This window comes from Aristolochia californica, unplaced genomic scaffold (assembly GCF_029961685.1).
Source record: "Aristolochia californica isolate CCGP_79_NKW_82.1479 unplaced genomic scaffold, dmAriCali1.0.hap1 SCAF_15, whole genome shotgun sequence".
NCBI lineage: Eukaryota > Viridiplantae > Streptophyta > Magnoliopsida > Piperales > Aristolochiaceae > Aristolochia > Aristolochia californica.
This window is the reverse complement of record NW_027181826.1, coordinates 22,671,954-22,698,971: the sequence shown is the minus strand read 5'-3', so window position 1 is coordinate 22,698,971 and position 27,018 is coordinate 22,671,954. Positions and strand designations below refer to the sequence as shown.

At 37.9% G+C, this 27,018-nt stretch overlaps 3 protein-coding genes across 3 annotated transcripts; 1 reads left to right on the top strand and 2 right to left on the bottom strand.

The window, feature by feature from the left end:
- Positions 1-609: 609 nt before the first annotated feature.
- On the bottom strand, positions 610-12,307 carry LOC137951722 (uncharacterized). The gene is made up of 7 exons (XM_068798589.1): positions 11,971-12,307; positions 8,781-9,986; positions 4,913-6,631; positions 3,608-4,795; positions 3,353-3,442; positions 1,585-1,695; positions 610-1,505 (listed from the first exon to the last, which is right to left on the bottom strand). The coding sequence occupies exons 1-7, from the start codon at positions 12,022-12,024 to the stop codon at positions 972-974; spliced, it is 4,902 nt and encodes a 1,633-aa protein (XP_068654690.1). The 5' UTR covers positions 12,025-12,307; the 3' UTR covers positions 610-971.
- A 1,102-nt stretch (positions 12,308-13,409) lies between these two features.
- LOC137951086 (putative SNAP25 homologous protein SNAP30) lies at positions 13,410-18,862 on the top strand. Its single transcript, XM_068797658.1, has 6 exons — positions 13,410-14,975; positions 15,585-16,441; positions 16,605-16,698; positions 16,779-16,897; positions 16,987-17,084; positions 18,518-18,862. Exons 2-6 carry the CDS (start codon positions 15,668-15,670, stop codon positions 18,615-18,617), a joined length of 1,185 nt encoding a protein of 394 aa, XP_068653759.1. The 5' UTR covers positions 13,410-14,975; positions 15,585-15,667; the 3' UTR covers positions 18,618-18,862.
- Positions 18,863-19,052: 190 nt separating this feature from the next.
- LOC137951085 (chaperone protein ClpB3, chloroplastic) lies at positions 19,053-25,649 on the bottom strand. Its single transcript, XM_068797656.1, has 10 exons — positions 25,204-25,649; positions 24,542-24,760; positions 23,767-24,004; positions 23,433-23,628; positions 23,286-23,340; positions 22,983-23,133; positions 22,359-22,667; positions 21,873-22,138; positions 19,934-20,860; positions 19,053-19,512 (listed from the first exon to the last, which is right to left on the bottom strand). The coding sequence occupies exons 1-10, from the start codon at positions 25,441-25,443 to the stop codon at positions 19,183-19,185; spliced, it is 2,931 nt and encodes a 976-aa protein (XP_068653757.1). The 5' UTR covers positions 25,444-25,649; the 3' UTR covers positions 19,053-19,182.
- Between the last annotated feature and the right edge of the window lie 1,369 nt (positions 25,650-27,018).

Sequence of the window (27,018 nt, the reverse complement as noted above, 5' to 3'; positions counted from 1 at the left end):
TTTTAAATGTATGCATAATTTTATATATAATTTATTTGACACATATTTTATGTAGAGTATTAAATATAGGTTAAGCTCAAACTCGGTTAAAATTATTAGGCTCAAGTTTGATTACACTTTTAGGCTCGAGGCTAAGGTCAGCTCGAGCTTGAGTTCGAACTATTTAAATCAAACTTGGTTTGAACATAGGAAAGTTCAGATTCAGCTGGATTCTATGCCACCCTTATGCCCAATTTTATGTAAAATATATGCATAATTTTATATACAATTTATTTGACATGTATTTTTTAAAAAATTTTAAATGTATGTTGGAGCTCGAACTCGAGACATATATTTTTTGAAAAGTTTTAAATGAATGTTAAAGCTCGAGCTCAGCTAAACTTATTGGGCTCGAGTTCGATAACAATTTTAAACTCGAGGCTGGGTTTGGCTCGAACTCGAGTTTAAAATATTTAAATCAAACTCGGCTCGAACATAGACAGGTTCAGGCTCGATGCCACCCTTAGGAAACTGTATTGTTTCTGCCCCGTTTTAAATTTTTCTTGCTACAACGGAAAAGAGAAAGGGATAAAGAGAAACCAAAGAGAAAATATTCTCTGGAAACTCTTTTTTGCAACAAAAGCAGTGAAGCGGAAGTATGCCAGTAGCTAAACACTGTACACATGATAGAACTACATAATACATCTCTTTTGCAAATGTTGAAACTCTGCCTCTATTTTCCAGTTTTCAGTTTATACAACTCCCACGAGTAGACGAGAAGTCGCAACCCGTTAAATGCTTTCAACAGCACTAAAAGCCGTTTCCTCGAAACTACATACCCACTAATGATTTCCAACTTGGCCCATAATTTGATAATCTGGGCTGTTCTTCTGCCCTGTAAACAAATTGAGCATTCCCATTCAGAAGACAAAACTCAGAATAGGCTCATGACAAACATGGAGCATCAGGTAGGTTTAGCCTGGTATCACATTTCACAGGCTTGTAGATTCTGCTGAAAAAAAAACTTCTGCTCTATCTATAAAGCTGCTTGGGAATCTATTATGCAACATAAAAGTAGATGAAGATTCAGAAGGCAGGTTGTGCTTCAATGCCCATTCATCACAAGCTTTTGTTCCTTTACTTTCTCTTTGATTTTTCATCTTGCTTAGTCTTCCATTACTTCCCATATAGCCTCCTTTACCCAAGGAGGCCCTGAAGCCTCGCATGTTATATCGGCCAGATCTTACAGACAGATCACTTTGAAACTTTCTTGTGTCTGGGGCTGGTTGATTAACATCAGAAGGATCATCACATGTAGCATTGTTCTCTGGTGCAGATGGATCAGATTGAGTGGCTGTCAACCCTTGTCTGCAGGATTTAAGCAAAGACAGGAGCATGTCCATACTAATTTCTTGCTGCACAACCCCCTTGTTCTGCTCAGAGCCATAACATGCAGCCACAAGTGTGCCAGCCAAAATGGGTGTTAACTCAGGGTCACTAAAGAACACAAAGGGCAGATCACAAACCTGATTTTTTAGCAAGAAAAAGGGTTAGTTTGATTCCTCACATCCAAGGAACTAAAATGAAGGAAATAAGATATCAGACCTTATGAAGGATAGTTGGGCTCTTCCCCCACCGAAGAACTGCTTGGTTACCTGGGTGGAACAAAGAGAAGTAGCCAAGAAGCAATAGTGTCTCAAGCAGTAGTAGACCCACCTGGCACAAGTTGTCAAAATAAAAAAAAGCAAAACTCAGAACTACCAAATAACACATGGTTGACAGTTATTTTGGTGGCAAATCAAACTCAGAAATAGCATAAACAGGCAAAAATCAGAGTATATGGACATAAAAAACAAATTAAATCTGAAGGGTTTCCTTCGATGAGTGATTTTGCTGTCGTATCTGAACGACATCTGTTCACTTAATACATAGTAAAACTGGTTCCGGGTTTCAGATCAAGGGCTTTCACAAAATCTCATTGAGTGCTGTTATTTGAAAGAAGCAATTCCTTCAAAGTTTTCCTGCTTTTTTTTTTTTTTTTTGGGTGAAAAGAACTCCCCTGTTATTTCCCTTCTGAAAGAAGAGGTTTCTACCTTAATAATGTACCAGAACAGTATAAATGTTAATGCACAACTGCCAGACTATAGCCATCCTTTTGACACCACTATGAGTGTGACTTCTAACCTAATGATTGAACTCATGTTCCTCCTTTCCTCTCTTTAAAAGTTTTTCTTACATGACATCCACATTCTCTGTCTTTTTCATTGTTTATTTCGTCTCTATTTAATTCCTCTAGTTTCTGTCTTTTGTTTTAAAATCGAAAAAGGCTTCCCACACTAAGAGTCTTTCCTATGGCAAATTCTAGACCACTTTGCTAGCATCTCTTCATTTTCTTTTGGATTCCTAAATCTTGTTGCCTTGTTCCTTACTTAAAGAATTACCTTTGGAGATGTCATTTCTGTCATCATACCCTAAAGAATCTACAATATCTGTTGGTTTAGGATTGACATAAATATAAACAGTAAAATTAGCATGGTTTAGGATACACATGAATACAAACGGTAAAATTAACATGTGTTTCAGTTGAGAACCTAAACACATGCTTTCTTATGCTCATTTTATTGAATTATGAATATGCTGTATATGTGTTTTCATTTAGATTGAATCAGGTAATTACATTCAAGTAATAGAAAAAATTCAATAGTAAGAATGACACTCAATAATGATTCATCCAATACAAAATCAATTATCAGCCTTCAGAACATATTTCTAATGCTTAAATGACATCAGCACAAAAAGGGCCAATTGGCTGAACTTAATAAGTCCTCCCATGGAGATGATATATACTACGAGTTCAGTTTCCATGTTCTTCATTCAGTAAAGGAATTTGAGGGTAAACAAATATTCTGAACACTTGTACACTCAAGTCACATACATACACAAGTGTAGAGTCTATAAAATGCATATTTACCAGAGTGGCCGGCCCATTGGAACAACGGTTTGATGATTCTAGTTAAAATGTGTTTATGACCTACTATAATATAGTCAATACATAGATAGTGCAAACCATACTAACACATCTAACTTTTGTGATAGTGTTTCTCATACTCACACACACAACTAAGCTTACATAAGATCTAATATGCAAACGCCTCTAAGACAAATAGAGGAGTGAAAAAAAAGCTAGATAAACTTGCTTCCATCAGAATGTGTGGAAATATTTTTTCCACAAAAATAAATGTTCCATAATAAAAATATCATTTATTTTCTTTGCTAGTATTTCCTTTCATATTTTATTTTTTCTCCCTTTATTTTTTATAAAGGCATAGCCAGTATTCGTGTTGCAGTAATATGTTGCAAAACATCAAATCACCTGATCTGTGGCTGCTTTCCACTTGCTTGTGCAATGAGAAAGAAGGAAGCTCATGAGATGGAAGAACTCCATTCTTAGATCTGGTCTAGCCTGTTTACAGTTGAAACATTAAACATGTCCATTTAATCTGATGATGAAACTGTCAAACTCGCCAATACAAATAGCTGAGCATACATAACCATCAGTAATGATAAAAAAAAATCAATCGCCAAAAGATCAGTTAAATTCTGAAAATGGAAAAAGACCAAGACTTACTAGCATTTTCTGCAGAAGACTAATGTCTAAGATGGCTAAATTGTTTAGAACCTTCAAAACACCAGTTGCAACTTCCTCAAAATTTGATGGAAGATGATAAGTACCCTGGTCAGATGATGATTTGCTGTTTGCCTGTAGTAGTACAGCTGTTAATAGTGATGGGAGTCCAACGAGACCTGTTTCTCCAATGGCGGAAACGAGAAATGCAACTGGCAGCTTCAAGCCACCTTCGTGGTCATTTTGAACCTTTTTCTGCATTGTTGGACCTCCACCCTCTTGCACAATACCATTTTGATCTTCCCTGTTATTATAGGTTTTGCTCTTCTCATTACTTTGGGACAAGGTGGTGATATTCTCTGATATCTGACTTTTCTGAGATTCACCTGAAGTTTCTATTGCACCGTTCAGATGAGTTGACATTTCAGTTAATTGGTTAAATGAATCCTTCTGGATGTGTAATGGCTCCTTGTGTTTATTAGTAATGTTTACTTCATGAAATTTTGTCACTTTTTCTGAAGAATCACCAACAGCTTCTGATTCTGCAGCATTTGCAGATTTCTCTTCATCTTTATTGTCTGAAGTGGACCAAGATGGATAAAATCCCCAATCAATAGTGGAAATAAATCGATATCGAGAGGTCAATACTGTAAGAAGATTCAAGCCTAAAAGAACAGATGAAGGAAATGGAACTCCTTCTAACTGGGGCCTATCAAAAAGAGCAAATAGATCTCGCAAGCGATGGATTACTTGATAAGCGACAACCAGTTCCAACAAGATATCCTGCATTTGACTCTGATGTTCATCTGTCTCACTGTGACCAATAATCACTATAACAGTCCATAGAAATCCCTCCAGTACTTCTGCAATTGATTCCAGATTCTCAGATGAAATTTTACTAGAGACCAAGCTGGAGTTGCTTAGAGGAAGATTTGAAGCAGCTGAAATCTTAATATAATTTTCTAGAGCTGCAGACAGCATTGGAATAACTGGAGGTAACAGATTCTGTGCAAGAAAATAACCACGATTTGCAGGTAGAGCAAGCACCACTTTCAAAAGTCGTAGTAGGTATATTGTCACTTGGCAAGCTTCAGGTTTGGAAGTGTGAGATGCAGGCAGTGCAGAAGCAATGAAATCAAGTAGACCAGCTTGACGAGATGCTTGGAGCTCAGGGTCCTTGCCCTCCAAAAACTACTTGACCGGAAAACCGCCAAAACATTCAGAAATTATTAAGCCAAATACGTAGATAATCTCCTCAAGGGAGTATGAGCGAGAGAGGAAATGATGTAAAAAAAAAAAAAATCATACCTTAATCATATCTCCTACAATTAGTCCTATGCTTGCAGCCCCTTCTTTCCTAGCTTGCCGAAGCCTCTGAAGATCCAGAAGCCATCTTCCAATCTTTGCCCTAGCTGCCCCCACTTGGGTTCTGTACCCTATCCCTGCTGTCTCACCACTAACAGGAGGCTCTATGAAGTCATATTTCAATGCCATAAGCCTTTGTCGGATTTTCTTTGTTCTCCGTTTCATTGACTGATGTACCACTGCATCACCAATACCAAGAGAAGAGCCTCCCATGCCTGACATACAGTTTGCTTGAAAATCTTCAACACTATTTGTTGAAACAAGTTTCCCCATGCCCTCCTTGTTGGTACCCCGCCTAACTGAAGGAGATGATTGGTCTCTGAAATCCATTGAAGCTCTCTCCCTAATCTGTTCAAGGTAAAATTTCCGACGCATCTCACTCTCACTGAGCCTCTCGGCCAATTTTTGTGCCAACAGTTCAGCTTCCTCTTGCTGAGCTTTAGCCCTAATTTCCTTTCTCCTCAATTGTTCAATGGTCCGGGCCTCACGTGCAGCACTTGATGCCTTCCGCTCCTCTTCCCTTCGCACCTGTGCCTCTTCCTTCCTCCGTTGAGTCTCTGCAAGCCTCTGCAACTTTTCTGCTTCCAGAAGCTTCCTACGTTCCAATACAGCCTCTTCTCTCGCTGAGTCCTCCTTTTGTTTGATTTTAATTCCTTGTAGCTTTTCAGCTCTCCTCAGTTCTGAATCCTGCAGCTTCTGCTTTAAGATGAGTTTCTTATTCTCATCATTTAATGAAGTAATAAACCGAACCTCATTAACTTTACTACTTTCATCTCCAGCTCTCTTTACAACTTGGGCTAAATAGGCTTCATGTCGTGATTCACTCCTCTGATGGCGAGTCAGCATTCCTTCTCGCAGCTTCAAGCTCCTAACAGCCTGCCATTCACTAACCCGGTTCAACTTTTCTGAAGTTCTTTGCAATTTTTGGACCCTCTCATTCTCCAACTCGCTTCTGATCCTCAAGGCGCGAGCATGCTTTTCTTCTGCTTCTCGTTTCATGTCCAGAGAAGTTTTTTTTTTCTTCTCAGGGGACATCAGTTTATCGTGAAGCACTCTAGCTCTTTCTGCACTTCTTCTGCCCATAGCAGGTGAATGGGACATCCTGGATGAGTTCCTCAATGGGGAAGAAAGTATATCTTCCCAATTTCGCTTCTCTTTCCAAGCATCCATAGATTTCAATGATGTTATACTCCTCTTTTCTTTCTCTTTTTCTTTGTCACTAAGAGAGCTTGACCTCTTTGAATCAGCAGCCTTCTTAGCTGTGATCGCATCCTTCAGTAATGTATGTGGACCAGTATAATCAGAAGCAGATGGTATATGTGAAGCTAACCTGTTGCCATGCCTAGCATATCCTCTGCTCAACTTAATTATTTCCACGTTTCTCTTCTCCCCACTGCTGGATCCTTCGCCAAGATCCTTATCCATGGTCTGTTTTCTAGATTTTGTACCTGATTCTCCAACACTTGCTGTGACATCTCTTTTTCCAGAAGATTTTCTTTGAGGATAGCCAGAAAAATGTTTTGTAGATAGGCTTACAGAATGCTGACCTTCATCATTTAGAGTTGAATGCTTGCTGGCCCTTTCTTGTTGAATTTTCTTGAAGGCTTCCAAAGAGGAAGACAATATTTCTGCTCTATGAGGTGAAGTTGTCATTCTCCGCACCTTAAACAATTAGCAGCAAGTGATAAATTGTAATGGCATGAAGCAACACAATTAGATTAGAAGTTCTACATTCTCCTGGGAAAGGCCAAGAGAATTTCACCATGAATAGATAAACAACAAAGAAATGTAGGGGAAGGTACAACAGAAAGAAGCCCTTGCGACCCAAAAATAATCCACCCAATGAAGGCTATAAAACAAAGGGGGAGGGAGATCTCCACAACAACTCATTGGTGGCAAATTCAACCTTTTGCATGAGAACCAGCCAAATATTGTGCATCTTTTCAAATGTGTGACTAGTGAATGGAAATATATCTCAGAAGTAAAAAGAACAGTATTAGAAGTTTAGGATCCAAATCTACAACAAATATCATGTAATTCAAGAAACAAGCAACCATATGTGCAACACAATTTTCAAAGATATCAAAACAAAAATGAAAAGAACACCCAGATCAGCACATAAGAAGAGCACAAGAGTTTAGGTTGCTATTTTTTGGATCTTCAGAAGTATATGCATCCAGTAGATAGATGAAACATGGATACAAAAATATTAGATACCAATGCTACTACTTTATGGTGTTAAGATCAATACTTCAAACATTCAGACGACAAAAAGAGCTTCATATTCTGTTGCACCAGAATTTCTACTTGATCACAGATACACAAGACATAACAAAGCATTGTCAACAACAGTCATATAACATATCAATATTGGTAATTGTTATTATTTATCCCAAATAAAATATGATAGACACCCATAGGAGATTTTGGATATTACTTGCCACCCAAACTTCAGCCAGAAGTCAAAATAAAGCTGATCCTCAGTAGCAGTATCAAATAGAAGTTTGCAGCACCTTATAAAGGAACCAGGTCCAGTTGGCTCTGGACATAGTAACTCATAACTATGGTACCATACTTTTCTGAGCTATCAGGGTTACTAGTGATAACAGATTCAACGGAACTGGAGACCAAGCATTATAGCAAGGGATCAAGCAATTGTTCTCATGTCATCTAAATGTCCAAGGAGATTAAACCAGTGTGTACAAGTTGATGAAACAGAATAGCCTACCTTGCTGGAGATAATCACGTCCTTTGAGGAAGCCTCTTGGACTCTCTGGAACTCATGTGACTAAGCAAAATCCTCGGGCAATTCTCTCATTAAAAAAAAAGGATACCACACAAGAATTATGCTACTGCTTCTCCATTTAATATAATTTTTTTATTTTGTTAAGTGTATAGTATATCATCATCATACAGAGATCATCTCATTGTAAATTGACCTTTTTTTAACAGGAGCACAAATCAAATTAGCATCCGATGAAAACTAGATACTACTATGTTATTAGTTATCCCAATACCTCAACACTTGATGCAGGCTCAGATTAAAAGAAGCACCAACTGTTGACATACTAGCCTCAGAATCAAGTGGTGCTAAATAGGGCTCAGATTAAAAGAATCATCAAAGGAATTTGCACCTCTAGGCGCATGAACCCAGGAAATACAAACAATCAGCATATGCCAACAATCTCATCAAAATACTCAATCATTTATCAGGTTGCCTACCCCTAGACCAAACACAAATCTGTTTAAATGTTTGCATCACCAAGTTGGGATTCAGTTCATGTTCACAAATCAAGTCAAGTTTGCTGTCTCTATGACTGATGCAGCTTTCCCTTCACATGGGATGAAAAACAAAACATTAACAAGTAGAAATCAGACATGATTATATGCCAAAGCGAGAATATAAATATATCATATTTTTCAGGTGTGTCCTTGTCATATATTTGAGACAGCTATTCGTTTACGTTTTATCTTAATTGATATTTTGGCTATTGGGTTATTTGCATATCATCTGACAGCCCTATTTACACAAAATCTGACCCCTAGTAATAATAATAACAAGAACAATAATTTCAAATGATCTTGTTGTGATCATAGGTTTTCTAATTGATGGTTTCAGCTTGTAAGCTGCTTTTTTGTACTTCGCCTTGGCAATAAAATTCATCAATTGGGCAAGAAAAAAAAAGGAATAGTAAAAATAAGTCATACAATAAAACAAAAATAATAAACAGCAACAACAATGACAAAAACCAAAGCATTTACAGCAGTTGTATAAAAGTAAAACTCTGAAAAAAAGAGGAAAATTTCTGACCTCCCATGAGAGGGCATGTGGCCTGCGATGATCACTCTTCATGTTAACCCCATTCTCATCTTGTGGGATTTGACCAAAGGATTTCCTCACTTTTTCAAACTCTTTCACTCTAGACTTCAGTTCTTTGAAATCAGATCCAGCCTCATCAAGAACAAGAATAGCCTCCTTCATCTGCTCCACATCGCATTCCAGTTCGCATAGCAGATAAAGCTCATCAACTGCTCTATTAAGATTCTCAAAGATAAAACACCAAAGCCGCTCTCTAAACCTTTCTTTGCTTTCTCCTGATTCACTTTCATCAGAAGCATCCATAAGCTGGCTCTTGGACACATCGGCGTCTCCCACAGTACCCTGCAAGCCTGTCAAATTTCCAGGAGCTGTTATGGAATCACCACCTGACATTTCAGGTTCACAATTTTCTCGTGAAAGTGCACCTGGCTCGTGGGGAGCCATGCCTGCCACAAGATCGGTGATAGGAAGTCTAGAGTATGAAACAGCTGATGAGATACAAGTGCCAGCAGATGAATAACCCAAGTATGAAACGCCCATTTCATTATTGCAGCTAATTTCAGAAGATATCTCAGGAGCATCATCTGATGGCTGTATTTTCTTATCTTCTCTGGGTAATTGAACATCATCAGAAGATATCTCATGTACTTCTTTAAAGTCTCCACCTTTAGATTCATCCTGGACAGATGAAGAAGCTATCTCATCAGGTAACTGCTGAACCTCCCCAGATTTCATAACAACCTTGTCTTCTTGGGTAACAATCTGAGAAGGAAATGGAGAGATACGGTTTCCAGTGTTTTTAGACCTTTCAAGCACTTCATCTTCAAGATCCCCCCACTTGATCTTAGGGACCTTATCTGGTGTCTTCTCAACTGAGTGGGTTCTGCCTTCAGAAACATTAACAGTCTTACTACGAGATGGTTTGTGCAGCTCATTTTCTTGGTTAATGGCTTTATTCTCAAGCTCCTTCATGCCATTATCTGCTTCTTTTGACAAAGAAAACAGATCTGCACTAACTGCCTTTGTTTGGGTTGTAATATGCCCTTCTCCTTTAGATGGTAAAGATTTACGCCTTAAATTCCCATTTATGACTTTCTCCTTGGCTAAAGACTGGTTGCATTGGAAACTTGATCGAGCTTTGTTGGAGAAAAACTCAAGGCCACTCTGAACAGAAAATTTTGCACTACTTCGATGTCTCTGGACACAAAAAAATGGCACTAGATCATGTTAGCATCATCTGAGAAATAGAAAAATATTTATATACTTAAAAATCAATTTGAGAATGACATAATCCTGTCTGCATGCTGATTATCAGAACAAAACCAAAAGAATCAAGAAATGAAGACGGGTAAAAATATAATATCTAAAAATGAAAAATCTTGTACAAACCAGAGCACTTTAGAACAAATTAATCCTCTGACTGAATAACATGGTCAAACTAATCACTAAAATGAGAAAAGCTAGGATAATGAAAGATAATTAGCTTTCTTTCTTACTTTTTGTTTTTGGAAATGATTCAGAAAGTTAACTGCATTTGCTATTTTTTTCTTTTTGACATAAAAAGTATCTTCATGTGCCAATAAACCAGCCGGATGTGGTCTTTTTTTAGGAAAATAAGAACAACAAATGCATCTGATATAAAACTCCATATGGACATGACACCCAGAAGAACGAGAGCATACTTACCCATAATAATTGTGCAATATCTCTTTTAATGTCTCACAAATACTGGACAAAGTTACATCTTGATGATAGTGCTGTAAGCAACAGATTAAGATTTATCCATTATCCCCTAACAAGTTAGATTCTCTGACCCTGTACATCTTTGCTCGTGTATCTCTTTATTTTTATACTTGTTCTCTTAACAAATAAATAAAATACTCTTTAAAGCTAATGATTAAATAGCAGAATGATGTGCCAGTTATATAATTTCACTCTTTTTTTAGTAGTTACAAGTCCACCATATTTATTGCTATACTATCTCAATATCTGTGTTTAACCTCTAATTATTCCAAAAAAGTTTTAAAAAAACTAAAAATAAAAAGACAGTCTAAGTCAAAATGTTTATGTAAATATCTACCATCAAAACCTTGATAACCAATTCCATATTTTTATGAGGCTCTATTTTTTTTTTTTTTTTTTAATGATGAGAAGTTCATTGATGAAAATGAATGTAGAAGTGATAGTGGGAAAAACACTTCCACCACAAAAATTATAGAAATCTAAAATGATTAATGGACATCACAAGGAAAAACATCAGCCACAAATAGTTCAGGAAGATCATCTCCTTGTCCTGCTAATAAATCATTCATTGCATTTTCAATTTGTAACATGTGAACCCACCGAGTTTCGAGATGCCAATAGTTCCACAATCTCACCATATATATAGTTTCGAGATGCATAATAAATCTCTTGAAGCTTTATCTAAGTGAAACCATGAAATTACCACTGACGAATGAGCTCCAATTATATTAAGCATTTCACTGATCTTAAAGCTTACATCCTCAAAGAATGAGGGAAGAAGATAAAAATCTCTACTCTAGGATAGCTCAAAACTATTCCTCCATAAGCTCCAAGAGAACAAATTAGTGCACATCTTGTTTTCTCCTTACAGATAAAAGCCATTGACAGGTAGCAGAACTTGGATGTTCACACACAAATGTAAGATGACCAACCAATGATTAGTGGTACCGGCCAAGAGGATACAACAAAACAACGCACAAATGTGAGTATTATTTTAAGAATGTGCTTTCAGAATTCCAGGCATATGTAGACACATGCCAATGTAGCTCGGCTAATTGACAAGCTTCTTTGCCTTATCGGACAACATATTGCAAGCTACGGAATCACCATGAAGAAATTCATTTTCTCAGTGACAAGTTCTACTTGTCCATGCAAAAATGTATGCCTACAAGAACCTGAGTCTTGAGACTATATATCCTACCTCTTTGAGGACTTATAAGTTTTAGACTACAACATTATTCTTGTCGGCAAACTCATAACCAGCACTTCTATCACAACATCAGAGAAGTATGACCAACTCCGAGTGCATTGATTGAAATCCAGACCAGGTGAGCAAAATCAGATAGCACTGAAATCAATAAGTAAACACAAACAGCCAATGGGAACATTAAAGAAGATTGCGAGAACTAGAACAAGACGATGCAAAAAGGGTTAAGACCTTTTTCACTTCAGACCATCCTTGATCATCCGCAGCATCCCCGTTGTTTTCCATCACAATGCAATCGAATAGGAGAACGAAATGGTTACCATGTGCAAGAACGGCAGGTCCCAATGGAATCCAAAGACCCACGATGCGGAAAAAAAAAAAAAAAGAATCACCACAGAATCGTTTCTACGACTTATAGCCTATCATCCTACATTTGTTTGAAGGAAAAACTTCAATTAAAGATCAACTCCCTAATTCTCATGGATTTCAACATGCCAAGACAAATACTTCTGTTTAAATCTTCGCAATTAACGGCGACTCAACATGAAAATCAACCTCCATGCTCCAGCCAATACGGTTCAGGCGTGGAAGGCGTAATAAGCGAAAAGCCGAAATGACGGCCGAATTAGGAGTTACTTGGCGTTAGAATTTTCATCAAGGGCTCTCTTTTAATGAAATTGTAGAAAAGCCACAAAGAAAGATGTTATTACCTACGTGTCCTTCAAAGTTGAATACTTCCAGAAAAATCCCTTACTGGGAAATGGGTAATTTATATAATAAAATATCTTTTTTATTTATATAATTTATGATTTTAATATTATATTTAATTTTCTAATTTAAGAGTGAGAATTTAAATATTATAAAAATAAGTATTTGTTTGATCATTCTCTCTCTTCCTCTTCCACCTCTGCCATCCTCCCCACGACCACCTACCCCAAGCCCCCTTCCTTGTAGGCACGACAAGTGAATCCCCACCAACCTTCTCGATTCCGCCTTTAAAAGAAGCCATTGCAATTGAAACTCTGGCTACCTCCCAACTCCAATCTTTGATGTGCGAATCAATGTCCAACCGATTCCTGGTTCACATCATCTACAGCAAGCATCTCCTTCGGGAAGAAGGCTGCAAGCTACGCCTTCCTTCATCGATGCGCAAGGTATAGCACAAGCACTTCACACATTATCAGGCTAGGCTAGACCATCCTGCCAATTAGTCTTTCACTGAGCAACAAGGGGATTTATGTCTGCAGTAGCGGTGGAGCAGAGGAGGAGGGGGGCGGTCCTCTTCTTTTTCTTCCTTGTTGAGTAGCGGTGCAGACCCTGGTAAACCCTAAATCGCTTGCGGCCTCCTCTCCCACTTCTTCCTCACGGGTTGGGCTTCTACCCCCCTCTTTAAAAAATAATAAACATATTAAATATATAAATAAAATAAAATATAAATCATTAAACAATAATTTACATAAAATTTAGATTACTAAATAAAAAAAAAAACACTTGCCCTCTTTTTATTCAATTTTTTATTATATTTTAAATTATTTTATTGTTTATGCAAATTGTATAATTTTTTATCTTAAATAATAAAAAAATTAAATAACAAAATAAAATCATCATAAATATTTAAAATTTTAACTTTATATGGGTAAACCCTAGTATGATCAATGTTATAAACCCTGACTTCAATTACCAACTTGACGAGGTGATCGAGTTCGATTGAATTAGGTTTGATCGTAGAAAACTTTTGTTTGCCCAGGTGATGAGAATGATTTTTTGTTCTAGTTGTTCCCTTAACTGTACACACCACTCAATAACCCTTGAGAAAATTTCATTAATTTGCTCTATTAGTTGAAAATACAAAGAGTTGCAGGCTCTTTTAAGCAAAGTGTAATCCCCAATTACACTAATTGATCTATTCCCAAGAGATTCAATACAAACTAGATTTCGACTCTTGTGGGTTCTTGCTTTATAGATTTCAGGCTCTAAAATGCTAATTCTTCTAGTTTTAATGTACTAGACAACTTCTATAAAAGAATTAAAATAAACTTACAATTTTTTTATCAAAGAGATAACCGTTCTCCAAGTCAGATCCAAGCCAAATCCAAGCCTTCAAATCTTTAAGCATAAGAAGTGAAATGTATATGAGTTTGATGGAATTTTGAATGCAAAGAATGAGAAGAAAGATTGGAGGATTTGGGTAAATTTTGAGTTTTTTTCTCTCCAAAAGGGTAAAATCGATATATGAAATTCATAAATAATCTTTCATATGTTTGGTATGACAATGTAAGCTTAACTCGTAGTCCTCAAAAAGTGTTGATTGATCAACAAAAAGGTATTATCGATCAACCATATATAATGATTATATTTTTTGTGTTCCCTAAGCCTATTGGTTTATTAAGTCATAAATCAACAAATTTTTAACCTTTCGAAAACTCATTGAAATATCAACCCAATTCGATTAATCGATCATGCAACAACGGGATAATCAATCATGCTTTATAGCATCTTCTTGATAGTATTTTGTATGACTAATCATGCTTGAGTCAACGATCATTCATGTTTTACAACTAATGCCATATCGTATTCTGGATGATCGATCAAGCCCATGTAGGTTTATCGATCACACCATGTACCATTATACTATTTGCCATTTAAGCCTGATATAGGTTATTCTAAGGGATTTACTATTGTAAAACATTTATTTTCATTCAGTTAAAATATGTTTTGAAATATACATAGAGGTGTGGGATGGTACCTCACTTCTTCCTCCTTTGCCAACAAGGTCCCTGTCGTCCCTCCACCGTGTGGAAAGGTGGGGGCGCTTTCTTAGTCGGTAGATGAAGGCCCCCCCTGCTACCTATGATTGAAGACAAGAAAAGGAGCGGCTGTTTTCTTAATTTGATTTCGTGTTGCAATTTACAGTGGGTAACAAATCGAAGTAAAATTAATAAATGAAGATGTGCCTCAGACTTTTCCACCTGACCCTTTCTAGATCTCTCCCCAACGGTCGAATTTATTTGAAATACGTCTCTTCACGCTGTACATATTCGAGCGACCGCTCCCTCATTCGCTTCAAAATAAGAGAACGAACAGGAAAAGCCATCGCCTGCAATCTCTGTTTTGTTGGGTTTTTAATCCTCTCGTCTCCTTCTGATTCCTGCGCATATGCTATTCTGGGACGCAGCCTGCCTTGTTAATGGGTTGTAGCTTGCGTTAGTATCCCTCTCTCGCTACGGGGGGACCAGGTATTTCTTCTACAAACATTGCTCATGGATAATCGTTTGGAGTTTCCTTTGTTGTTAGTTGCAGGCTTAGTTTGTTTGACACCTATTTCTTTCCTGGATAATAGGCATTATTCGTTAAATGTACCTTAAAATCTCATTTGGGTTTCTTTGCCGTTGTAATTGTACTTTGTTCTTAATATATCTGTGTTGGAAAGGATCGCTCTTCTGGGAAATTTCTTTAGCCTTTCATTCTTTAGTTCTTAATCGTGTTCGTTCTGCTCTTGTTCAAGATTTTCAGTTCCACTATCCAGTGCATCCGGACATTCAAATTTTCAGTCTCGTTATCCTTTTTTTTCTTCATGGAACAGTATTTTTCTGTTTTACCCGGGATGAGTTTCATTTGGGACAAATTTCTGCTCGTGGCTTTCTTTGATTATTTCCTTCGCCTCTACCTTTTAGGTTTTCCCGGGTTTGTTATCTCAGGTATTCTTTGTATTTAATCATTTCAATTTCCTTGTTGTTATTCCTATCCTAGGTTAGTTATTCCGCCTTCTCTATTTTTTTGTTCTTTCATATTTTTCTCTCGGTGTCTTGTTCTTATCTCAGAAATTATCTACTGTCTAATTGCAGGTGCTTCCTCTACAATTCAAGTTTCTTCTTTTTGGGCTTCCTAATCTGTTTTCTAGAAAAAGTGCTTTCAAAGCATTTCTTAGATGGAAAAGATGAGGGAGAGAAAAATTACCAAACAGCACTCTACAGGTCCTACGTTTTCTAGCTATAACCCTTTCGATTCTGACTCTGACGCTGACTCTGACTCCGAGTCTGAGGTGGTTTTATCCTCTGCTACAACCAGAAGGCAGTTGTCCACGCCTACAACTAGTAAAGAATGTCCCAAGAGCAAATCCTTCTTGTTCAGAAAGGACGAGGAAAGAGTAACTTCTTCTCCTGATTCTTCATCAGTTTCTTTATCTGAGAAAATCCGCTGTAAAAGTAGTTTTAGTGATGTGAGGGGAATAGAGAACCAAACTTCTCTGGAACTTGAGAATTATGCAGTTTACAAGGCTGAAGGGGCATCTGAAAAATTCAAAAGCTGCCTTAAGATTGCAGAAGACATCAGGGAAGATGCTGCTAGCACTCTAGTTACGACTAGTAAAGAATGTCCCAAGAGCAAACCCTTCTTGTTCAGAAAGGATGAGGAAAGAGTAACTTCTTCTCCTGGTTCTTCATCAGTTTCTTTATCTGAGAAAATCCGCTGTAAAAGTAGTTTTAGTGATGTGAGGGGAATAGAGAACCAATCTTCTCCGGAACTTGAGAATTATGCAGTTTACATGGCTGAAGAGGCATCTGAAAAATTCAAAAGCTGCCTTAAGATTGCAGAAGACATCAGGGAAGATGCTGCTAGCACTCTAGTTACTTTAAATCAACAAGGCGAGCAAATCACACAGACCCATATGGAAGTTACCAAAATTGATCATGATCTAAGTTTGGTAATTTTCATTAATCATCTCCTTGACCTCAGTTCTTTTCTCCCTATTTGAAAGAAAAAAATACAAAGTTCTTCTAGGGCTAGAGTTTTTTATTTGCCTGGACATTACATAACTGAATAATGCAAGCAACAAAATTCTCATTATTTGTTGTTTTTTGTTTCAGGGTGAGAAGCTCCTGGGAAGTCTTGGGGGAATTTTCTCTAAGCCTTGGGGTCCAAAGAAGACTCGCACAATCACTGGACCATTGATCATTAGAAGTATGCTCAAAGGAACTCGTCATCATTGTAGCAACTTCATTGTTTTACTCTTTTTGTCTCTTATTTGCACTGTATAACAGATGATTCGTCCAAAAGCATCAGCAACCAAGAGGACAGGAGAAGGCTGGGATTAACACCTAGCAGTAGAAGACAAACTACTCTTCAAACTAGTCCATCAACTCCACTTGAGAAAGTTGAGGTATTTTTCAGGAAATGTATGGTTTAGGAATCACATCAGTAGCAGTAGTTAGATGATGTTCACTCATTTAGTTGTGATCTGGGTAACAGGTTGAGAAAGCAAAACAGGATGATGCACTTTCAGATTTAAGTAATTTGTTGAGTCAGCTGAAGGATATGGCTGTGGATATGGGATCTGAAGTTGGACGGTTAGCTACCTGCATCCCCATTCTTATTTCAACATCTTTTGTTTTGTTCTGTTTGTACTGTTCAGACTTTTTGAAGTATTGTAGGAATGTAAAGCAATAACTTTGTACCTTAGCTAATGATGAATAAAAATTGTCCCAGAAAAGTTAAATCAACTATGATTTTGAGTTGATTACAGGATAAAACTTGAGTAGTCAATGTAAATCTTTTGTTTCGTTCTGTTCCTACTGTTCAGACTTTTTGAATTATTCTCAAAATATAAAGCAATAACTTTGTTCCTTTGTTCATGATGCATGAAAATTGTCCAAGAAAATTAAATTGACTATAATTTTCAGTTGATCACAGGAAAAAACTTGAGTATTCCTCAAACTGTGTTGTAAATTGTTAAGAGAGAAAAAAGTACCACATTGATAAATGCTAAGAAGTGTGGCTGGGTTATATAAAGTGGAGCAATAGGCCTCTTAAATAGGTAGTATTTCAGAATGGATACCAGACTCAATCCAATGGTGGTATTGGAACCAGGATGTTTGCATAGACTGGGGCCTAATTGTGAGTTTTTGTGCTCAGTGAATGTTGTCCATGTATTAGGTCCATAATATATATGTCATATGTGTAAGTTTGGATATAAGGGGAGAGTTGAGAAGTGCAGTTTATAAGTTTGAGCAATAGGAATTTGCGCTTAGTAGTGTAACATGGGAAAAAGTTCCATTAATAAGTGTTAAGAAGTGTCAATAAGTGTACTAGAAGGGGAATGTTGAGTGAAAAAAATCCCACCTTAATAAACGTTAAGAAGTGTTGAAAAGTGGCATTGGTTTACGAGGTTGAGTGATAGGAATTTGCACTTAGTGTGTGTTATATGCGTCTCATGTCCATAAGTATTAGCCTGGATGTGAAAGGTAGTGTTAAATGGGAAAAAGTCCCACATTAATAAGTGTTAAGAAGTGTCAGTAAGTGTAGTTTAATTGTAAGATTGAGCAATAGGCCACTTAAGTGACTAATCATTTTAATGTGGAATATGGCTCAATCTAACATAGACCAATTAATTGAGGATCCACCTCTGAAACCCCAATAATACATCCAAAATTGGCACTAGAGAGATATGGAGTATTTCTATCAGCATATGGATAGTTTGTTAGGCTATTAGTTTCTCATGTTTGAGTAGTCATCTCATAATGCAGTATGTCATCTGATTTTGTATACAAATTTAGATTTCCCAACCTGAATTCATTAAGAAATAACTTCAATCACTTTTACAAGGATTACTCACCACCCGACCATCACTAAATCTTTGTCTCAATCAATGAAGAAAAAAGAAAGATCTTTCTCGTTTACTGCAGAATTTCTATTTGTTTATAACCAGAGATACTTGTTTGAAATGTTTCTGTTTTTCCTTTGGTATAGTCATTTTACCCTTTCATCTCTATGTTGGGTGCAGGCATAGCAAAGCTTTGGACCATTTTAATGATGATGTGGACGAACTGAACTTCAGACTTAAGGGTGCCAACCAGCGGAGCCGTCGCTTACTTAGGAAATAGATTGGTTTTTAAGGACAAAAAGATCTCTGGAACAAGCCTAGGTAATTTTTTTGTGCTGTATCAGAACTCTTAATTCCATCTCATACAATAAGAGCTGTAAGAAATCATTATAATATTCTTTCTATTCAGTCAATGGTTTTAAGAAAAAGCTATCTTGGATCTGATCATTCCCTCTAATCATCATTCTTGTGCAAGCCACTCTTCCCTTATAAATTAGCTTGTCAAAGTCTTCTGTAATTCAGCAATTTTTTTCCAAACCATCAAATTTAATTGTAGGGTTTTGATTACTCAGAAGGTTAACCTGCCAATTCAGTAACTGCTGGAGTTCACTTCTTTCATTTTTTGAGTTGTTTCTGCATTTATGAGGCAAAGAGCAGAGCTACAGCCTCCTTTTGGAAAATAAGACCAATTTCAGCTAGGACAAACTGCCAAACGGACAGAGAATAGTTCTATTATTCGTTTTCATTTGGTACAAAAGGACAATGCCGTCCTTCAATGGCTGCAGCACCTTTCAGATTATACTGGAGCTGTATAGAGGTCTTCAGTTGCAGAAAGGAAAACACAATCATACACTTTGTGAGAGAGTTCTTGGACCTTCTTCAGCCTTCATATCTGAAGCAGAGTCCAGCTTCCTGAATACCAGCTTCTGTTGGGGAAGCTGGCCATTGGAGAATGCTGTCACCTCTGTGTCTATTATGATCGTGTCCTCATCACCAAGTTCGCCTTTCAAGATGCCTTTAGCCAACTCGTTCTCAACATTCTGCTGTATCACGCGCTTCACAGGCCTAGCACCATAATTTGGGTCATAACCAAGACTGGCCAAAAGGTCCACGGCGGCATCAGTAACCTGAATTTTTATTTTCCTGTCGGCAACCCTCTTCTGTACACGTTCCAACTGTACACATCCAGATAAAATAGAGGTATATGAGACCCCTTACATGCAAACGCAGAACAAAGAGAAAATGATGCATGACAGAAAATTAAAAAGCTTCGGAAGTACGTAGACTTAAAAAGGCTTTGAAAGTATGTAGATTTAAATTTCAGACTCTCCAATACTTGCAACATGTTATGCCTAGATTATCTGCAATATTCCCTAGTTATGATGCTGGTAGAGATCCTGATACATGAGGATGGGCACAACTTCCACTTTCTGTCCAAAGGCAAGTAAGAAAAAACACCACCCCCTCACACCAGTAAAAAGTACTCTTTCTGATTAGAAGTATACACAGATATTTGCAGACAAAATGACAACAGAAGAAAGGTCTGGAGGTTTGCAACATAAATTAAAAGGGCAAATTGCAAGCATTAATTAGTACCTGTAACCTTACGATGCAGTTGATTTGCTCCCGGTCCAGTTGCTGGAACACTATATACTCATCAACCCGATTCATGAACTCAGGACGGAAGATTGATCTTGCAGCATCCATTACCCTTTCTTTAATGGTCTCATAAGCCATGCTCTTTGACACATTCTCGTCTTCTGCATTAAGTATATATTGTGACCCTACATTTGAAGTCATGATGATCACAGTATTTGTGAAAGTTACAGTGCGACCCTGTGAATCAGTGACTCGCCCATCATCCAATATTTGAAGAAACACGTTAAACACATCTGCATGTGCCTTCTCAATCTCATCAAATAAAATAACAGCATAAGGCCGCCTTCGAACCGTTTCAGTCAGCTGCCCACCTTCTTCATATCCCACATAGCCAGGTGGCGCCCCTATCAATCTAGAGACGGCATGCTTCTCCATGTATTCACTCATATCAATTCGTACGAGAGCTTCCTCAGTGTTGAACATGTAAGAAGCAAGAGCTTTCGCAAGCTCTGTCTTTCCTACTCCAGTGGGACCCATGAACATGAAGCTGGCAATTGGACGATGTGGGTCTGAGAGACCAGCTCTGGATCGTTGGATTGCTTCAGCTACAGCTTTCACAGCCGGATCCTGGCCCACCACACGTTTGTGTAGCTCATCTTCCAGGTGCAACAGCTTTTCTCTCTCAGACTGTTGTAGCTTGGACAGAGGAATACCAGTCCATTTGCTGACTATTTCAGCAATATCATTTCCTGTAACTTCTTCCCTTAACATAGACTTGCCAGATCTCTGGTATTCATCTAACTCTTTTTCAGCAACTTCTAGTTGGCGTTGCAAAGACATGATGCTACCGTACTTTAACTCTGCTGCTCGGTTAAGGTCATAGTCACGTTCTGCTTGTTGTATCTCTAGGTTTACCCTGTCAATCTGTTCCATGAATATAGAATCAATTAAACAAACTCCAGGACACGAGAATTAAAAACAGAAAAAACAAACATTGAAAGGGATAATGTTCTCTTACCTAAGGGTTAATTTGGTTTCAGTGTCCAAGGAATGAAAAATTGAGGTAGACAGAAATATTAAGAGAAAGGCACGAGAGGATCATCTGCTAGAGAGCCCTTTAAACTGCTAGACCAAGTACCATGGGTTCTCCTAATTTGTAATCTTAATCTATCTTTTTTTTTTTTTTTTGGGAGAAGCAAAATCTGTTCCCTAGATCCTGCAGACTGCTGCCACACAGCAACATTGACAGAGACGAGATGGGAAAGTGGTGGTGGCATTTTCTAACTACTGATGTTACGAAACTCCACTGTCACAGAAGCTGAAACATGAAAAACATAGACAGACCACAAGTGCTTCAGAGGCTGAAACATTAAGAACATAGATGGACCATGAGTGCTTGCTCAATCATGCAGTGGCTTACTTAGAATGATTTTATCACACACAACACCCACTAATACAGATAACACAAACCCTATACCCCAATCAACTTATCCCTTTCAGAGGGCCCCGACAAAATATAACCTAATTTTGTGCTGATGAAGTCAATGGGAACGTCCTCCTTGGATTTGTCTCAGATTACTGTTTATTTCTTCATTTCCTAACTGTCTATGTCAGGTTGGGGGATCTGAAGAAACATGAGGTAGTATAGGGCATTTGGCCTAACGTTATCATTTAATGGGGAACAGAGAATTGTTGAAAATTTTGTGTAAAGCACGTATTAAGAATCAGGATGCAAATTCCAAACGTCTTGTTTTGGTTCTAATCAGCTGATGATGAGGCTCTAGTGGAGTCCACATCGAATTTCAAGTTGTAAAAAACTTTCAGGCTTCTTTCATAGAAGCAGAAGCATACCTAATATGTGAAAAATAAAGCGAAATACAAATAAACAACACAGTAGATTAAAAAGGAAGATAGTCAAGGAGAAAAAGATCAATACCTCTTCCTTGATTGACTGAATGCGAGTCATTACTGATTTTTCATGCTCCCACTGCTCAGCAAGTTCAGCTTGCTTTTTCTTTAAGAGAGAAAGCTCAGCCTCAAGGCGATTCAACCTATCTTTTGAAGCTTTATCTGTATCATTAGTAAGAGATAGTCGCTCCATCTCCAATTTCAGAACAGAACGGTTTATTTCATCTAAAGCAGTTGGCTTTGAAGTGATCTCCATCTTTAGTTTTGCTGCTGCCTCATCAACTAGATCAATTGCTGAAACCAAATAAAATATTAATTTATATCATCAAATATTTGTTAAGTTGGTCTTGCCAAAATTGTTAGTCTTATTGTAGGCGATACGATCAATGAACTTCATGCCCAGTGCCTTTCTTGCTAGTATCTGTTCAGCAGCACCCAAATGCTACCATAAAAGTGTAGGTACTGAAATAAAGCACAGAGCTTGCACATAAAAAAGTTATGTCACATGAATTACCTTTATCTGGTAAGAAACGCCCACTAATGTAACGGTCTGAAAGAAGTGCAGCATCAACTAGTGCACCATCAGAAATACGAACCCCATGGTGCAGCTCATACCTTTCCCTCAGTCCACGCAGAATTGATATGGTATCTTCAACCGATGGTTGATCAACATATACTTGCTGGAACCGACGTTCTAATGCTGGATCTTTCTCAATGTATTTGCGGTATTCATCAAGGGTTGTTGCTCCAATGCATCTCAACTCCCCACGACCAAGCATTGGTTTTAACAGATTGCCCGCATCCATAGCACCATTTGTAGCACCTAAAAATACAAATGACTTGATTGTAGTAAACTGCATAATTGATACTGGCTTGGAGAAAAGGTAAGAAGTAAATTCAGCAGTTAAAAAAAGTTAATGACAAACAGGTTCTGTCAGCTTTTTTACCACCAGAACTAACCTAAGTTAAAAGGTCAACTTCTGTGTTTGGTCCAAATACTACTAAAAAGTTCGGAAGCCTGAATGCCAGAACAAAAGTAACACATAGGTCCACAAAATCAAGCTAGAACTGGAGATCTGTCAGACTTGACCTAAATGCTGTCTACGAAGGCACAACTAGTAATAAACAAGATGATGACCTGCTCCAACAACAGTGTGAATCTCATCAATGAAGAGGATGATTTGTCCATCTGATTCAGTCACTTCCTTCAAGACAGCTTTTAATCTATCCTCAAATTCTCCACGAAATTTTGCACCAGCAATGAGGGCACCCATGTCAAGGGAAATCAACTGCATGAAAACATAAATAGTAATTTAAATAAGAGAAAAGTTTAAATATAATTCAAAAGAAATGGCCACTACAAATAATTCCTATCCACAAAGTGTTAACTTTTTTCTTGCAATTAGCCGCACAAACTGTATCCATTCAGAAGACAACGCACCTTGCGGTTCATCAGAGCTTGAGGAACATCACCCTGTACGATCCTTTGCGCAAGCCTGTTAAGGAATGTAACAGCTTATAAACGTCATTGCCATATCTATAGATGTGGGTTTTCGGACGACTGCCTAAAGTGTATCCATTGCCTTACCCTTCAGATATAGCTGTTTTTCCAACACCTGGTTCACCAATTAGAACTGGATTATTTTTTGTTCTTCTTGAAAGAATCTGTATGCATCTCCGTATTTCATCATCCCTCCCAATAACTGGATCGAGCTTCCCCGCTCGTGCCATAGCTGTCAAATCCTTGCCATATTTATCCAAGGCTTCATATTTCCCTTCAGGATCTGTTAGAAACTCACTATGTAAGATACACATCCACTACTCTATCATCCTTGGGTGCCACGACTAGCAAATTGAGAATAAAATCAGAAATAAAAAGGAAAAGAAAACTAATAGAACATGAGAAGCAAAAGGAACAATACCTTGATCAATAACTTTTTGGCGCCCTCTGATGGACTCTATAGCAGATTTCAAGTTCTTTACAGAAATCTGAAAATCCCTAAATAGTTGTTTGCCAAATCTGTTGTCTTCTGTGAATGCTAACACCAAGTGCTCAACTGAGACAAATGTATCACCATATTCCTTTTTGTATTCTCTCGATCGTTGAATTAGAGCTTCAAGGTCTCGTCCTAACATAGAACCTGATGTTTCCCCAATAACCTGCAACCGTTGGTTGTGCCAATGTCAAGTACTGGAGGGTTGAACATAACAGAAAAAATCAGGGAAAAGATGCAGCATATGAACAGAACTTCTGGAATTTTAATAGGATACGACAATAAGTTATTTCGGTTTGAAGACTAGACAATTAGATGAACTATCCCAAAAAAAACGAAACAACTGAACAGAAACCCATGTCCACCATCAAATTACACTGTAGCAGGTTCTCCAATCCGGCCATGGGTAATGAGCCACTTTCTTGGGCCACAAATAAATAAAAAGAAAACATAATAAGTCTAGTGTAGAAGATTATCTGCTAGCATGCTCCCCATAAAGATCACGGAAATAAATGAAATCCTAAGCTTTGAAATAATAGAAAATCAAAGAAGAGAACTTTCAAAAAACCATGGCACAAACGCCCAAGTACAATTTCTCCAGTTATACATATTGAGACAATCCCAAAACCGAATATTTTGGTGTGGTGAAGATCTCTTAAAAAATGGCAAGAAAGTGGAGAACGTCCGAAATAGCAATATGTACCTTTGGTTGCCGTTGAATGAACTTTTCAGTGGCATCAAGCAGACGAGTATTATCAACACCTGCTTTGGAGAAGATGCGACGAGCAAGTCCATTCTTCTGCTCAAGCAATGACTTCATCAGATGCTCTGTCTCCACAATCTGATGCTTGTTCTCTTTTGCTACTTCCGGAGAAGAAACAATTGCTTGCCAACCCATATCTGTGAAGTCTTGTTGAGTAATCTACAAAGACAAAAAAATACATATCAAGACCAAAGAGAATCTAAAGCACAATATAGAAGAAAAAATTGAAACTCTCCCTCCATTCAAGACTTGCTCCAGAGCACCATGAAGAAGAAACAATTGAAACTCTTCCTTCATCTAAGACTGCTCCTATGACCACAGGACAGAGGACAATTCTTTACCTCCAAATGCCTAGCGGTATCATGTTTCTAAAGGAGTTGAAGGGTTTCACGAGTAGGTCCACAGCAAGCATTTCAACTATTCGCTCTTCTTTTCACTAAGCAAGTCCTAATCGTAAAAACACTACCAAGTAAGCTAACAAAGAGACCGAAGGAATCAAATAGTATAAGTCAATCGGGACACGAGAAAACTATCCCCAACAAATCCAATTATCCTCCCAGTTTAACAATTAACAATACCACATCAAGAAAGTGAGGAAATACCCTTCCATCCTTGGAAGCTTCGCATCTAACAACAACCGAAGGCGAACTCCTTAATAACCTCTGCGCGCGCCTATGCACAAACAGGTCGTTCTTTCTCACTGCCTGTGACGATTTCAAAGCTTTTAGAGCCATTCGATCCAACGGGGAGCGGAGGGAAGATCGAGGAGTAGCAAAAGCAGCTCTCCTAAAGCAATTCCTAGGAGGACAACGGATGGGGAGGCCCGAAACTGTAGCAGCCATGGCTGGCGACTGAACGACGATAGAGTTTCGGCTAGAGAAATTTCAGAAAAATTCTTTGAAGTAGTAGCTTATTTGAACAATGTCGGAAAGGAAAGTGTATGAACAAAGACGGTCTTCGAATGGAATTCTAAGAGAGGAGAAAAGAAAAAGAAACACAACGAAAGTCGAAAACAGACATAAAAGGGATTTCTGGGAGCTTCTTAGACAGTAGGCTGATGGCTCCAATGGAGACTCTTGACGAAAATGCTGGATGTTTCAAGAAAGGGGACGCGGGAGTGTCGGATAAGCATGGTGCGCACTGCGCACCGTTGATGCTTCGGCCTCCACGTAAGAGGAAAACGAGACAACTCGCGGGGCCCGCTCCCGGCAGGGCTTTGGGAACTGTGTCGGGACCCACTTCATGGGTCAAATGGATGCAAGAAATTCGGCACTGCAAAAAGGATGGTTTCGATAATAAATTTGATAGTCAATTTTTATATGTTTCAGTAATTTTATTTTTTAAAAAAGTTGACTAATGAGAGCTTCATTGGTTCAAGTCGGGTTGGTTTAAAAGGCCATGGTTTTGATAATAAATTTGGTAGTCAATTTTGATATGCTTCAATACTAATCTGACATTGGTTCAAGTCGGCTCAGTCTAAAGGCAATGGTTTTGAGAATAAATTTGGTAATCAAATTCAATATGCTTCAGTACTAATTTAAACAAATGAGCCTTATTTATAAGGAAAAAAAGACTGATGGGAGCCTCGTTGGTTCAAGTCGGGTTAGTCTAAAGGTGATGTTATGAGAATAAATTTGGTAGTCAAATTCAATATGCTTCAATACTAGTTTTAACAAACGAGCCTTATTTATAAGTGACAAAAATGACTGATGGGAGCCTCGTTGGTTCAATTCGGGTCAAGTTAGGTCAGTCTAAAGGAGATGATTTTGAGAATAAATTTGGTAGTCAATTTGAATATGCTTCACTACTTTTAGTTTTAACAAACGAGCCTTATTTATAAGGAAAAAATATCAGGCATCTTTCCAATGGACCTCACACTCACTTGTATGTGGGGAATTCCACATCACAAATACATGAAAAGGTTGATAAAATTTGACAGAAACTAAACAATCTTCGTTAGATCTTCTTCCGCTTCATGAGGTTACTGCAAGTAGAAGGCAATCACAGATAAGAGGGACGCACCAAGGAAGCCAGTTATTGGGGTCACTATACACGAGCTGCTAGCCATAGTGGCTGGACCAGGTGCCGGTGCGTTGATGCTTCCTTGGACTGAAACCGCTGCAATAGCTACTATAAGTACAACAAAGCAAATCTTCTTCATGTCCATGATTGATGAATACCCTAGAAGAGTAGAGGATATCACCAAATTTGAACAATGAAAGAAGATGTGAATCCTTTTCTTTTTTCTTTGCAACCTATGAAAGATGGAGGAAGCCAAGGTTTTTATAATCGGAATATGAGGCAAATTTCTGTTAGAAGTTTTCCCATTTTTAGGGAGGATCGGTTTCTAAGGGGAGTAATATTAGCACCAAATTAAGAAGAAAATTAGAAACAAGAAAGGGGCAAACATGGAACTG